At 46.1% G+C, this 15,122-nt stretch overlaps 1 protein-coding gene across 1 annotated transcript in view; it reads left to right on the forward strand.

The window, feature by feature from the left end:
* Window positions 1-15,122, forward strand: part of dsd (attractin-like protein dsd) — a 48,240-nt gene that overhangs the window by 14,003 nt on the left and 19,115 nt on the right. The window contains exons 8-21 of the mRNA XM_069507023.1: window positions 136-254; window positions 1,322-1,471; window positions 2,398-2,506; window positions 3,880-3,991; window positions 4,524-4,631; window positions 5,379-5,523; window positions 6,595-6,664; window positions 6,819-6,931; window positions 7,794-7,892; window positions 8,851-8,936; window positions 10,277-10,397; window positions 11,074-11,324; window positions 13,055-13,218; window positions 13,882-14,028. Coding sequence (XP_069363124.1) covers window positions 136-254; window positions 1,322-1,471; window positions 2,398-2,506; window positions 3,880-3,991; window positions 4,524-4,631; window positions 5,379-5,523; window positions 6,595-6,664; window positions 6,819-6,931; window positions 7,794-7,892; window positions 8,851-8,936; window positions 10,277-10,397; window positions 11,074-11,324; window positions 13,055-13,218; window positions 13,882-14,028 — 1,794 coding nt within the window. The remainder of the gene's footprint in view (window positions 1-135; window positions 255-1,321; window positions 1,472-2,397; window positions 2,507-3,879; window positions 3,992-4,523; window positions 4,632-5,378; window positions 5,524-6,594; window positions 6,665-6,818; window positions 6,932-7,793; window positions 7,893-8,850; window positions 8,937-10,276; window positions 10,398-11,073; window positions 11,325-13,054; window positions 13,219-13,881; window positions 14,029-15,122) is intronic.

Below are 15,122 nucleotides of genomic sequence, written 5' to 3' on the forward strand. Positions count from 1 at the left end.
CGAAGCGGAAGGCTTAACTAACGAAGTATGGTGCGCGTGGATCTATGGATTGATGATTACTGACATGGTACCACAAACAAAACCCGTGGGGTACTTGCTAACGACACCACATACACTTGTTAACTTTTTTGGCAGGGGGTCTCCACTTGTCGGGTCACACGGCAGTGCTGGTGCACCTAGGGGTCACAAGCAAGCCCGTCATGTTGGTGTTTTTCGGGCATTCACCGCACTACGGCTACTTGCATCTTGTACAGGTATGTAAGTTTTGTCTATGGGTCTGGCCATCATAAAATAATCTTGGCAAAATTATAAGAAAAACTATGTTTAAACGAAAACAAAAAAATATTTACAAAATCCGGTTCGAAGGACCAAATTTTGTAGGAGATCAGCAAGTGGAGAAGGTCCTAATGTGTGGTTTTTGGGCGTTTCAAATGAAATATATTTTTTAAATATCACCGAATGTAGGTACAGGCGGACGTAAGCAATGAGTATACATAAATTCCGAATGGCGGCAACTGTTGCTAATCTTTTATTACAGCTGCGCGATTGCGGGAGAATGACAGCTACAATGTCACGATCGCAATCATCTCTGATTGGTTAACGCTCGCTCACTATTGGCCGAAATGCATTGTTGCAACAAGAATCGCATAAATTCAGCCAATCAGAACAATTGAGATTGTATTATTACAATCTCAATAATTGTTCTCTCTGATTGATGCCGGTTTTAGACAATCGCCCTACTGGTTAAACTAAACTAATTTGACCGCGAATTTTTCGCGTGGATTTATGTTTTAAAAATCCCGTGAGAACTCTTTTATTTTCCGGGATTAAAAGTAGCCTATGTCACTCTTCAGGTCTTTAACTATATCCACGCAAAAATCACACCGACGCCGATGCGTTGCTACATTGCGGCGTGATTGAAGGACAACCAATCCAATAAATCAACAAACAAACACACTTTCGCATTTATAATATGAATAGTGATGAGTGCACGCACAAGTTGAACTATTTTATATAAAAAACTAGCTTATGCTCGCGACTTCGACCGCGTTGACTACTTAAATTTCAATCCCCCATTTAACCCACTTAGGGGTGAAATTTCGAAAAATCCTTTCTTAGTGGATACCCACTCTTTATAAAGAACACACCCGCCAAATTTCATGTCTCTAGGACCAGCGGTGTAGGCTTTGCGTTGATATATAAGTCAGTCAGTCAGTCAGTCAGGACTTTGAATTTTATATATACAGATTGACCAGCCGGGATTTAACCGCCCGTGTGCGCCTAGCTTATCAACTAACACACAAGGTGGCATGTTTTACAGGAATATTATATAGAGGAGGGTGTATGGGCGGCGGCGCAGACGCGCGGCTGGCCCGCTCGCGGTGGCTTCGCGCACTCGGCCGCGTGGGAGCCAATGTCGCGACGCGTTTACGTGCACGCCGGTCTGGTGTCCGAGTCTGAAGCGACGCAGGTGTGTATAATAGAGGAGGGTATGTATAATATGGGCTGCGGCGCAGACGCGCGGCTGGCCTGATCGCTTGAGTTAATCCAAATTATATTTGAAGTCTGGAGGGAGTCACTGTGATTTATCCAAGGCTTTCGACTGTGTTGATCATGAACTTCACCATTCAGGTCAGGAAATTACACCATTACGGAAGTAGATGTGAAGCATTGGAGTTGAAGTGATGGAATACAAAAGGTAGAGGTGAATGGAAAGTAGTATTTCGGATCAGTTGTAAAAACAGGGGTCGCACAAGGTTCCATTTTAGGACCTTTTCTATTCCTCGTTTACATTAATGACCTTCCTGACCTCGCTAAGGATAATCACACGATAATATTGTTTGCTGATGGTACATTACTTTTATTTAAAATTAATCGACATCTAACAACTTTTGCAAGGTGGTACCAGTGATTCGCAGCTAATAATAACCTAAGTCTTAATAGTATAAAGACAAATTGACATGATTTGTACAGTAATTAGATAAGGCTAGCTTTAAGGGTAGTGCACTCTGACTTTGCTTAGACTTAAGACAGAGTTAAAACGAGACATGTATATCTCCATAAATCTGTCTCGTTTTAACTCAAGCAAAGGCAAAGTGCGCTCTACAGATCTCAGCTTAAGTTTTATTGTAACACTAGCTTATGCTCGCGACTTCGTCTGCGTAGACTACACAAATTTCAAACCCCTATTTCATCCCCTTAGGGGTTGAATTTTCAAAAATCCTTTCTTAGCGTATGCCTACGTCATAATAGCTATCTGCATGCCAAATTTCAGCACGATACGTCCAGTAGTTTGACCTGTGCGTTGATAGATCAGTCAGTCAGTCAGTCAGTCAGTCGCCTTTTCCTTGTATATATTTAGATTTTCACTAATAGAATTATATTGTTTTATGTCAGGCGCCATCCGCAGCGTTGTATGAATACGAAGTAGAAACTCGGATATGGCGGCCGCTGCCGGCCGCTCCTACGCCGAGATACTTGCATTCCGCCATTTTTATTTCTCCTGGTGAGTTTCATACAGGGTTTTATACTTTTGGTTTTATTAAAAGTGTTATGAGTATATAGTCTACTAGCGACCCGCCCTGGCTTCGCATGGGGGCAATCTAGATACTAATGTGGTGCCATTGAGGTGTCATTGCCTCGGAAACTCTCAAATGAGAGAATTTTTTCCGACCTAATTCACATTATTTCGATTTCTCTAGGGATCTCTAATTTTTTGAGAATTAATCTATAGCTATAAACCTTCCTCTTGAATCACTCTATCTATTGGTGAAAACGGCATTAAAGTCCGGTCCGTAGTTTAAAAGATCTACGCGTTCATACATACAGACAGCGGGAACAGCGACTTTATTTTATACTATGTAGAGATGTCAAAATGTCTGTGTCAATCTCCATGTAAAAGGTTGGTGTCATTAGTCTTGGGTAAAATCATGTCATTATTATAACTTATTATAACTAACTCTGTAGGGCGATTGTCTAAAACCTGCATCAATCATTATTACAATCTCAATTGTTCTGATTGGCTGAATTTGTGCGATTCTTGTTGCAACAATGCATTGTGGCCAATAGTGAGCGAGCATTAACCAATCAGAGATGATTGCGATCGTGACATTGTAGCTGTCAAACAACCGCGGTAGAGCCACTGTCTAATTAAATTGATTAATAATTGAATCAAGTAGTTTCATATTATATAGATAATATAATACGCTACGAGCCATACCGGCATATTACAAAAAGATAGATAGATAGATAGATAGATAGATAGATAGAAATACTTTATTGCACACAAAAAATATTACATAACATGACAAAAAACAAAGAAACTAAAACTAAAAAAATAATTGTATGCAAAGGCGGCCTTATTGCTCACAGCAATCTCTACCAGGCAACCTTGAAAAAAAAGAAAAAAAAAAGTTGGGGATAATAAATGAAATACGTCGTCGTCCATTGACATAGAGAAGGGCTTTCTTTTTTTTCGTTATACTATAGACTAATATTAACATGGACAAGTTTAGGGCTCATACTGTAACACAGGGTGTAACCAGAACGCTAGCAAAAACTTAGCGTTAGAGCCATATGCCTCATTTTGTAGTTTTAGTGACTTAGTACTTTCAAATCCGTAATGTATATCGTGCAAAACTTGGGTCAATGCCCCGCCTACGACACGGCATTGACTCTGAGAGGCCTACCGCTCGTAACTACTCAATGGCTCGACTGATTTTGATAAATGATACGTCATTAGACTAATGTCACAAGTGTCACTGTCACTGGATGGTGGCGGCGCAAGACCGTGGCGTGTGGAAGTCCCTACAAGAGACCTATGTCCAGCAGTGGACGTCTATCGGTTGATGATGATGATGATGATGACTTTGTGCGCAGGTGTGATGCTGGTGTTCGGCGGCAACGCACACAACGACAGCGCGGCCGCGTCGTCGGGTACAACGGCCGCGTCGCAGTGTTACTCTGCCGCTGCTCTCTTATACGACGTAAGGTGAGATCCTATATATAATGTTCTTCTCTTTCTATCTCCTTCCACTCTTGTTAATGTGGTCGCGAAATTATTATGGTCAAAGATATGTTATTATTTCACTAGCTAATGTCCGTGGCTTCGCCCGCGTGGATTTAGGTTTTTGACAATCCCGTGGAGACTCTTTGGTTTTCCGGGATAAAAAGTAACCTATGTCACTCTCCAGGTCTTAGATTATACCCATGAAAAAAATCAGGTCAATCCGTTCCTCCGTTGCGACGTGATTGAAGGACAAACTAACAAACAAACAAACTCACTTTCGCATTTATAATAGGGGTAGTTAATAATAGGTGTAGTGATTAACATTCGACTCACATCACATGAATAATCGCCGTACTCAGAGTCGCTTAATCGTTACTTAAGTTTAGTTAAAACGAGACAGAGCTATACCTCTAACATAAATCTGTCTCGTTTTGACTCAATCTTAAGTAACGATAGCGACTCTGAGTACGGCGGTTAGGGTCAAGTGTGCATACATTTGAAACGTTGTCCACAGATGTAAGGTCTGGCACACACTAAGCGATTCAGCGGTGTCGGCGCGGGCGGCGCACGCGGCGGCCATCTTGCCGCTCAGGACAAGACCTACTGCGATTGTACATGGCGGGTAAGTTTTTTTTTAGGGTTCCGTACCTCAAAAAAGAAAAACGGAACCGTTATAGGATCACTTTGTTGTCTGTCTGTCTGTCGGTCTAACAAGAAACCTACAGGGTACTTCCCGTTGACCTAGAATTATGAAATTTGGCAAGTAGGTAGGTCTTATAGTTGAAATTCGGGGAAAAATCAGAAAATCGTGAAATTTGGCAAGTAGGTAGGTCTTATAGTTGAAATTCGGGGAAAAATCAGAAAATCGTGAAATTTGGCAAGTAGGTAGGTCTTATAGTTGAAATTCGGGGAAAAATCAGAAAATCGTGAAATTTGGCAAGTAGGTAGGTCTTATAGTTGAAATTCGGGGAAAAATCTGAAAATCGTGAAATTTGGCAAGTAGGTAGGTCTTATAGTTGAAATTCGGGGAAAAATCTGAAAATCGTGAAATTTGGCAAGTAGGTAGGTCTTATAGTTGACATTCGGGGAAAAATCTGAAAATCGTGAATTTAGGGTTAGATCACACAAAAAAATGAAATTGTGGTCATAAACTAATAAATTCTCAATTTAGTAAACTATAATATAAAGTGGGGTATCATAAGAAAGGGCTTCACCTGTGCATTCTAAAACATTTTTATGCAGCATAGTTTTTGAATTATCGTGCAAAATGTCGAAAAAATACGACTAGTACGGAACCCTCGTTGCGCGAGCCTGACTCGCACTTGGCCGGTTTTTATAAACATCTCTAGATGATTTCTTTTTTTTCCAGTTTCGACGGGCGACTACGTTCGGACGCGCTGATATTTGTCGCTGGCGACAAATGTTCCTCGCGCAGAGACGAGGCGACTTGCCTTAACAGTGCAGCCGTCGCAGCGATCGCGTGCGTGTGGACGCGCGACCAACGCTGTGTGTCTGTATGTGAGACCATAGCTATGTATATGTAGGCTAAAGAAGGCTAAACTTCCGTCATGAAGATGACGATGATTGATGATTAATCGGAATAAGTCAGGATTACAACCTATTAGATTAACCGAGCCTTCGTGGGCGCACTAACGATATTCTCGCATTACGAGAGACAAAACAAACTACCCTCAACTATAACTATAGCAACCCTCAGTAATTATGAGTCATGACACCAACGTCTGCAATAAGACTAGACAACACTAACTAACCCTACCTGGATCGGCTCCTCGATCCCCATACCGATCCCAGACCAACCAATACCTAACAATTACAACATCAACTAGTCCAACCAACAGGAACCTCATTAGGCAACAATCCCAATAACGATAAAACCTACAGTACGACACAGACAGTGTCTACTGAGAAGTGCCCTCGGCAAGAGCCACACGAATAATGAATCGTTCCGCACAGCTCGTTCGATTTTATAGTCTCACAACAACAGTCGGGCGATGACGTAATGTTCAATGAGCAATCTTTTTACAATTAAAAACGGCGCTGCCGACATATGTAACAAGTCGTAGTTAAAAAAATTAAAGACAAGACTGCCTTACAGAAAAATCAACTGAAAAGCAAAAAAATTTTTGTATTTGTATATAGCCGCCATATTGTATTTTTTCTTAAACGTACAGTTCCCGGCAGGAAATATTGCACATCGAACTTTAGAAAGAGATTTCGGCGTCGTCTCTGTCACTCATACCTGTGTGACGTTTTGTCGGTCTCAAAGACAGAGACAACGCTCTACGAAATCGTTATCCCATACTAAAGTTCGATGTGCAATATTTCCTGCCGGTTGCTGTAGTTGAGCTCGCTTCGCTGGGTTCAGGCGGCGCAAGACCATGGCGTGTGAACTGTGAAAGCCTATGTCCACCAGTGGACGTCTATCGGTTGATGATGATGATTATGACTATAGCTAGTTTCACATGGAGAGGGCATCAGCTAGTATGATTTTTTTATATGATTTTGATTTGAAAAATATATTTTTTTAAATATGATTTTGATTAAAACTAATTTTTTGTTGACAGTTAAAAGAAATCGGATGGAAGGAGTCTTACGACGAGTCTATGAAAGCTTGCATCAATGAACCGACTACGGGTAAGCTGATCATATACAGGGTGTAACCAGAACGTACCTATGTGACGTTTTGTCGGTCTCAACGAGCGAGGCAACGCTCTACGAAACCGCTATCTCTTTCTAAAGGTCGATGCACAATTTTTCCGGGTGCTGTACCGCCATTGTGTTTCCACAGATGATCGGCGCTGCCTCAACATAGAATACTGCGAGGCATGCGTGGCTCACGGCTGTGCGTGGTGCGGGGCATGCATGGCCACCGAACAGCATTGCCTGCGACACTCGCATCAGGTACACGTGTTGGTATGTGTGTCTTGTGTCTAGCGGCCAACGCATGTGCCAAACATCAGCATCAGCATCAGCCTTCATGCATGTGTGCTTGTAAGTACATCATGTGTACAGTCGCGTACATATACATGGATATCTTCATCTAGCCACTTTTATCTACCATGTCATAACCGATAGGTGGGGTGTCATAACTGATAGGTGGGATGTCATATCCGATGGGTGAGATGTCACCCGGTGGGAGGGGTGTCATATCCGATGGGTGAGATGTCATGTCCGGTAGGTGGGATGACATATCCGGTAGGTGGAGTGTCATATCCGGTAGGTGGGGGTGTCATATCCGGTGAGTGGGGTGTCATATTCCGTGGGTGTGTCTCCGGTGGGTGGGGTGTCATATCCGATGGGTTGGTTGTTATGTCCGGTAGGTGGGATGTCGTATCCTGTAGTTGGAGTGTCATATCTGGTATGTGAGGTGTCATATCCGGTGAGTGGCGTGACATATTCCATGGGTGTGTCATAGCCGCGGGGGGTGTGCTGGGTTGACTTATACGGTGGGTGGGGTGTCATATCCGATGGTTTGGTTGTCCGGTAGGTGGGATGTCTATCCTGTAGATGAAGTGTCATATCTGGTACGTGGGCTGTCATATCCGGTGAGTGGGGTGTCATATTCGATGGGTTGGTTGTCATGTCTGGTAAGTGGGGTGTCATATCTGGTGAGTGGCGTGTCATATTTCATGGGTGTCATATCCGGTGGGGGTGTCATAACCGCTAGGTGGGATGACTTATCCGGTGGGAGGGATGCCATGTCCGGTGGTTGGGTAAACTAGCGTAACGGAATAAGAGTGTAATGCCATATTTTGTCTACTAGATGGCGGTGTCGGTAGAGGAGTGCAGCGCGGGGGGCGAGGTGTGCGGGAGGTATCACTCGTGCGCCGCGTGCCATGCGCACTTACATCGACATCCACACGTGAGTAAATATTCAACTTGTGACAACTAGGAACATTACTATGCCAAAAACTTCTTATGAACTATTTATTTATTACTAGATGATGCCCGCGACTTCGTCCGCGTAGATTTAGGTTTTTAAAATCCCTTGGGAACTCTTTAATTTTCCGGGATAAAAAGTAGCCTATGTCCTTCCCCGGGATATAATCTAACTCTGTACCAAATTTCATCAAAATCGGTTGAACGGTTGAGCCTTGAAAAGCTAGCAGACAAACAGACAGACATACACACTTTCGCATTTATAATATTAGCATGGATTAAAACTACAAAATAAGGCAAATAGTTAGAAATAACTAAGTATAGTGGTTAGTTAGTGTTTTTTTTTTTAATGTTTCCTATTAGTTATGTTTAGTTATCATTGGTTTATGATTCCGTGGCGTCACCCAGTTCAGGGTACCAGCTGAAAATCAGCGCTGTATGTTCTTGTGCCACAAGGCATACAGCATAATGCTGAGCTGGGACCCTTTTTTCGGGTTGTGCCACACAATATGACAGTTTGTTCCGGCGCTTCTTTTGCTTGTTCTCAGGTGGAAGAAGCGCCGGAATAACCAGTGGCTCTACCGCGGTTGTTTGACAGCTACAATGTCACGATCGCAATCATCTCTGATTGGTTAATGCTCGCTCACTATTGGCCACAATGCATTGTTGCAACAAGAATCGCACAAATTCAGCCAATCAGAACAATTGAGATTGTAATAATGATTGATGCAGGTTTTAGACAATTGCCCTACAGCTCTTAGCTTTAAGTTGTGATGTGTGGCACAATTGTATAAATAAACGTCTTTTCTTTCTTTCTTTCTTTCTTTCTTTCTTTCTTTCTTTCTTATTGGTATTGGATTGTGTTTAGGTAGCTAATAAATAAAGCTAAGTTTTTGCTATCGTTCTGGTTACAGCCTGTATAAATGCGTAATTGTTTGCAGGGTTCCGAAGAGTTGAGTCAGCGAGCGTGTTACTGGGACTATGACTCTGTGAAGTGTCGGCCCGCTAACGCCTCTACTGATATTAGGTGCAGTATCATTTTTTTTTTAATTTGATAAATATTAGGGCCGATTCTCTTGTGCACAATCTCTAAACTAAACTTAATTAACCGGTCTAAATTTTGTGCCATCCTTTTCCGCAAGTAACATTATAAAAGGGATAGCATTAGATTTAGATATGCCATTTTAGTTTAGTTTAGAGATTGTGTACAATGGAATTAGCCACAATATTACTGTATTATAAACTGGGATAAAAATAATGAAGTACGCTGAAAAAAATATTAACATCCAACAAAGATTTACAAAGTTACAGGCATTTTAATTTTGGAGTGGGAGGGTCTTCTATCCCTTTCGAAACGAAAAACGAAAATTTGTATGAAACCGCACGAAGCTACTATGGCATTAGTCACAATGACGTCATAATTCTACATCGCTATCTCTGTCTAATCAGAAATATTTATATGCTGATAACTTTTTTGTTATTTGATCGATTTAATTAGTTTTTTTCAGTTTTCGTTATTATTTTTATCCTAGTTTATAATAAAGTAATAAAAAAATTGGAGTCAATTGCACCCAACCAAAGTGTTGGCACTTGCGCGCTTATGCCAGGCGATTTGTCAGTAATTAGGTATTTGACTACATCAAAAATGAATTATTTCTCATTGATTAAAAGAACTATGTCTACTATTTACTATGTGTAACTATTTTATGTTACTGCTATTGTAGATTAATCTATAATAGCAGTAACATAAAAATAAAGAACACAATTTTGACCTATTTTTATTATTTTATTTTATTTTAAGTACAAATAAATAATGATGCTACTAACCAGGACTTCCCTCGTTTGGGCTCGAACAGAAAACCAGCGTTGTGGTTACATCGTGTAACCACAACATTCAGCTGAGTTCGGGCCTTTTCGTTGGCACGACACATTTTAGATAATAGGTACCTATTAGATTTTAAGGAATGTTTTTTTTGTAAATATTTGTGTTTGTGTTTATCATGTGTCGGATCAACTAATAAATGTACTTCTATTCTATTCTATTCTATTATTAAATAGAGGGTCTTCCAAAATACCTAAAATCCACGTCCTTTGTTAGTTTTAAGTGTAATAACCATTTTAAATTATCGATTAAACTAAAAAAAGCACGTCAAATGATTGTGACGTCAGACACCGGTATTCCATTGAATCTCGCATACTAAGCGCGCGTTTTGACTTGAGTTCGTCAAGTCAAAACCTGCCTGTCTGTTTCGCTCGCACTTACCTACGACCTGTAAGTGCGAGCGAAACAGACAGATAACTCGACGACTCAGTTTAAAATGCGTCGACTATAGTAGTATGACCGCTAAAATAGTATTGAATGAACAGAAGTGTGGCTGCAACAGCGACGGGCGTGTGCAGCGCCGCGTGCGCCACGTTCCGCACGTGCGCCAACTGCACCGCCGAGGAGTGTATTTGGTGCGCCTCGGCCGGCCGGTGCGTTGACAAGGTAACACAACATCTAGTGGTGAACAAACAGATTGCCCGGCTTCTGAGGTACTTTTACCGACGGTTTATCAATTCAATAGCGCTATTGGTCCGATAACTCGAGACACTGCGTTTCTGAACAACGCAATGCAAGATAAACTCCGTTTAAACTGAACTGGCCGATGTGCGCCGTTTATCGATTCCATAAAGTTATTTGACGTTTCATCTGTCAGTAGGTAGTTCATGGTATGCGTATTTTTAGATTAAAAATTATTTTAATAGTATGTTGTTCGTTACTTTGCAAAAACAGTGTTTAGCCACTTATTTAGCAAAGAAAAAAATACTATTATTAATAAAACTAGTGTTGATGGCGAAATAAAAGAATAATATGCATTTCCATTCCTGTAACAGGCCCATCTAGCGACAGAATAAAGAACTGGTTATCGGTTTCATAGTTATTGTTGTATTCAGAAACGCATGGACAGTTAACACGTTTATCCTATACATAACTTTATTGGATCAATAGCTAATGAGAACATAACTGGCGAGTTCAGAAACCGGGCATTAATCCTATCCGTCCTACAATAATGTTATGTTATGTTATGTTATCCCATCGCTGTATAGATTTTAGGAGTGATCTGACACTCTGATTCTCACATACGTATTCGTAGTTAGTGTAATAATTCTTTCTCAAACAGAACGCATACGGAGCATCTTTTCCCCTCGGTGGTTGCCGTGCCTGGTCCACGAATGGTTGTGCAGGCGGCGCCGCCGCGCCCAACTCCGCCAACATTGCGGGTGCTGGGTGCGCCGCACACCTGTCCTGTGCGGCGTGCCTCGCTGAGCCGGCGTGCGGCTGGTGCGACGACGGCGCGGGTGGCGGGCGCGGCGCCTGTCTGCCGGGCGGCGAGCGACACCCGCACCATCCGCACGTGTGTCCGCACAGAAGGTGAGAGTGTACTGTGTGACGACGGCGTGGGAGGCGGGCGCGGCGCCTGTCTGACAGGCGGCGAGCGACTCCCGCACCATCCGCACAGAAGGTGAGAGTGTACTGTGTGACGACGGCGCAGGCGGCGAGCGACTCCCGCACCATCTGCACGTGTGTCCGCACAGAAGGTGAGAGTGTACTGTGTGACGACGGCGCAGGCGGCGAGCGACTCCCGCACCATCTGCACGTGTGTCCGCACAGAAGGTGAGAGTGTACTGTGTGACGGCGGCGCGGGAGTCGGGCGCAGCGCCTACCTACCGGGCGGCGAGCGATACCCGCACCATCCGCACGTCTATCCGCACAGGTGAGTGTGTACTGTGCGACAACGGCGTGGGCGGCAGGCGCGGCGCCTGTCTGCCGGTTGGCGAGTGATACCCGCACCATCCGCACGTCTGTCCGCACAGGTGAGTGTGTACTGTGCGACAACGGCGTGGGCGGCAGGCGCGGCGCCTGTCTGCCGGTTGGCGAGTGACACCCGCACCATCCGCACGTCTGTCCGCACAGGTGAGTGTACTGTGCGACAACGGCGTGGGCGGCAGGCGCGGCGCCTGTCTGCCGGTTGGCGAGTGATACCCGCACCATCCGCACGTCTGTCCGCACGGTTGAGTGTGTACTGTGCGACAACGGCGTGGGCGGCAGGCGCGGCGCCTGTCTGCCGGTTGGCGAGTGATACCCGCACCATCCGCACGTCTGTCCGCACGGTTGAGAGTGTACTGTGCGACAACGGCGCGGGCGGCAGGCGCGGCGCCTGTCTGCCGGTTGGCGAGTGACACCCGCACCATCCGCACGTCTATCCGCACAGGTGAGTGTGTACTGTGCGACAACGGCGTGGGCGGCAGGCGCGGCGCCTGTCTGCCGGTTGGCGAGTGACACCCGCACCATCCGCACGTCTATCCGCACAGGTGAGTGTGTACTGTGCGACAACGGCGTGGGCGGCAGGCGCGGCGCCTGTCTGCCGGTTGGCGAGTGACACCCGCACCATCCGCACGTCTATCCGCACAGGTGAGTGTGTACTGTGCGACAACGGCGTGGGCGGCAGGCGCGGCGCCTGTCTGCCGGTTGGCGAGTGACACCCGCACCATCCGCACGTCTGTCCGCACAGGTGAGTGTACTGTGCGACAACGGCGTGGGCGGCAGGCGCGGCGCCTGTCTGCCGGTTGGCGAGTGATACCCGCACCATCCGCACGTCTGTCCGCACGGTTGAGTGTGTACTGTGCGACAACGGCGTGGGCGGCAGGCGCGGCGCCTGTCTGCCGGTTGGCGAGTGATACCCGCACCATCCGCACGTCTGTCCGCACGGTTGAGTGTGTACTGTGCGACAACGGCGTGGGCGGCAGGCGCGGCGCCTGTCTGCCGGTTGGCGAGTGATACCCGCACCATCCGCACGTCTGTCCGCACGGTTGAGAGTGTACTGTGCGACGACGGCGCGGGAGTCGGCGCGGCGCCTACCTACCGGGCGGCGAGCGATACCCGCACCATCCGCACGGTTGAGAGTGTACTGTGCGACAACGGCGCGGGCGGCAGGCGCGGCGCCTGTCTGCCGGTTGGCGAGTGACACCCGCACCATCCGCACATGTGTCCGCACAGAAGGTGAGAGTGTACTGTGCGACGAAGGCGCGGGCGGCGGGCGCGGCGCCTGCCCGTGAGTGTATTGGTGTAGTGTCTCGTGCTAAGGGCCCGTGTTGTCGCAGGTGGCACTTCACGCGCTGTCCGGCGTGCCAGTGCAACGGGCACGCGGTGTGCGACGCGCAGGCGCGCTGCGTGCAGCCGTGCGGCGCGCGCGCGGTGGGACCGCACTGCGAGATCTGCGCACCGGCGCATTGGGGCTCGCCGCTCAACGGCGGCGTATGTCAACGTGAGTATTACTCGATGACGCGACTGTCGCGCGATATACGTCGTGCGATAATTTGTCGCGTTAAATGGAAAATTGGTTTGATAACTAGAAGAAAATGAGTAGGAATGATGAGTACAGTGCGACCGTATTATAATATAGATAACGGGTACAACATCATCATCATGATCAACCCATCGCCGGCTCACTACAGAGCACGGGTCTCCTCTCAGACTGAGAAGGGGTTTGACCATAGTCCACCACGCTGGCCATGTGCGGATTGGTAGACTTCACACACCTTTGAGAACATTATGGAGAACTCTCAGGCATGCAGGTTTCCTCACGATGTTTTCCTTCACCGGTAAAGCAAGTGATATTTAATTAATTAAAACGCACATAACTCCGAAAAGTTAGAGGTGCGTGCCCGGGATCGAACCCACCTCCAATTAGAAGACGGACGTCCTAACCACTAGGCTATCACAGCTTACACACACGGGTACATAGCACGATTAATTTGAAGTTTTGGTATCTTATTTTTTTATCATTATTTTATCATCTTATCATAATTTTCCTACAGTTAAGAACACTTTCTTCATGTCCCAAATCTGCTCTATTGTTTATACAACAAAATAAGGGGACTAGTCTTAAGTGTGTTTTAGTCATTGATCTATTCTTTGTTGTTGGCAGCGTGCGAATGCAACGCGCAAGCGGTTTCGTGCGCGGCGGACACGGGCCGATGCTACTGCAGCACAAAGGGCCTTGCGGGCGACCGGTGCGACAAGTGCGACAACACCAACCACTACCACGCTGATCTGTACAACAAAGGCTGCTATTGTACGTATACAGTCTGAATAGCAGACATACAGCCGCACTCAGAGTCGCTTTATCGTTACTTAAGTTTAGTTAAAACGAGACAGAGCGCTCACATAAACATACACATATACATCTGTCTCGTTTTAACTCAATCTTGTCACGATTAGCGACTCGTGAGTGCGGCTGTAACTCTCTTTTTTTGGTGGAGGGAAATCTACGAATTTGCAGGAACACCCTATCACCCTATCACATTTTTAATTAAGAATTAAAAAGAGCAACTGCCGAGTTTCTTGCTGGTTCTTCTCGGTAGGAACGGCATTCCGAACCAGTGGTAAATTAAAACTACCTGACTATTCTTATGAATAGTCAGGTCAGGAATAGTCAGGGTCTTTTTAAAAGTGCTTATGCACTTTTAAAAAGTTTACATGAATAAAAAAACATTCTATTCTATTCTATTCTATTCCCATGGCCCCATTAACCTCGCGGTTATATGGGCCGAAACGCGGGAGGGCGCCCGTTCGGTACTTGCTCGGTGGCTCTTTCCCGGGGTGCCTTCTTGGCTCCCTACAAGTTATTTCTTTCCTGTCCTTGTCCCTAATTGGTCTGTCTCCCCCTTCTGGGGCAGACGTACACAACATGCAGATCCCCGCGTGCCCCGCGGTCCGGATCCTTCCTCAAACACCCACTGGTCCACGATCACGGTCCGAGCTGTTCCGCCCCCTGTGCCAGTGGTGCGCGAACTCCCGTAGCTTGCCGAAGTTTTCCGCCGAAGCAACGAGGTCCTGGTAGTAAACCGGACCCTCCTCCTCGCGAACAATCCCGTCCAGCAGGGCGCACCGGAGGTCGTCGTACAGCGCACACTCCCACAAGTCGTGGTGGAGGTCCTCCTCTGCCAGTCCGCACAAGCAACCACCACTCTCCACGAGGCACATGTCATGCAGGCGCTTGTTGAAGCATCCATGGCCTGTCAGGATCTGCGAGGTCTCATAGTCCGGTGCGACCCAGGTTGCCCTGAGCCGACCGGCCACGTCCGGGAAGAACCGACGCAGCTCACCACCTTTCGTTTCGTCCGTCCAGCGCGCCTGCCACTCCGCAACAATGGCCAACCCGATCTC

The sequence above is a fragment of the Maniola hyperantus genome, chromosome 24 (genome assembly GCF_902806685.2).
Source record: "Maniola hyperantus chromosome 24, iAphHyp1.2, whole genome shotgun sequence".
Lineage (NCBI taxonomy): Eukaryota > Metazoa > Arthropoda > Insecta > Lepidoptera > Nymphalidae > Maniola > Maniola hyperantus.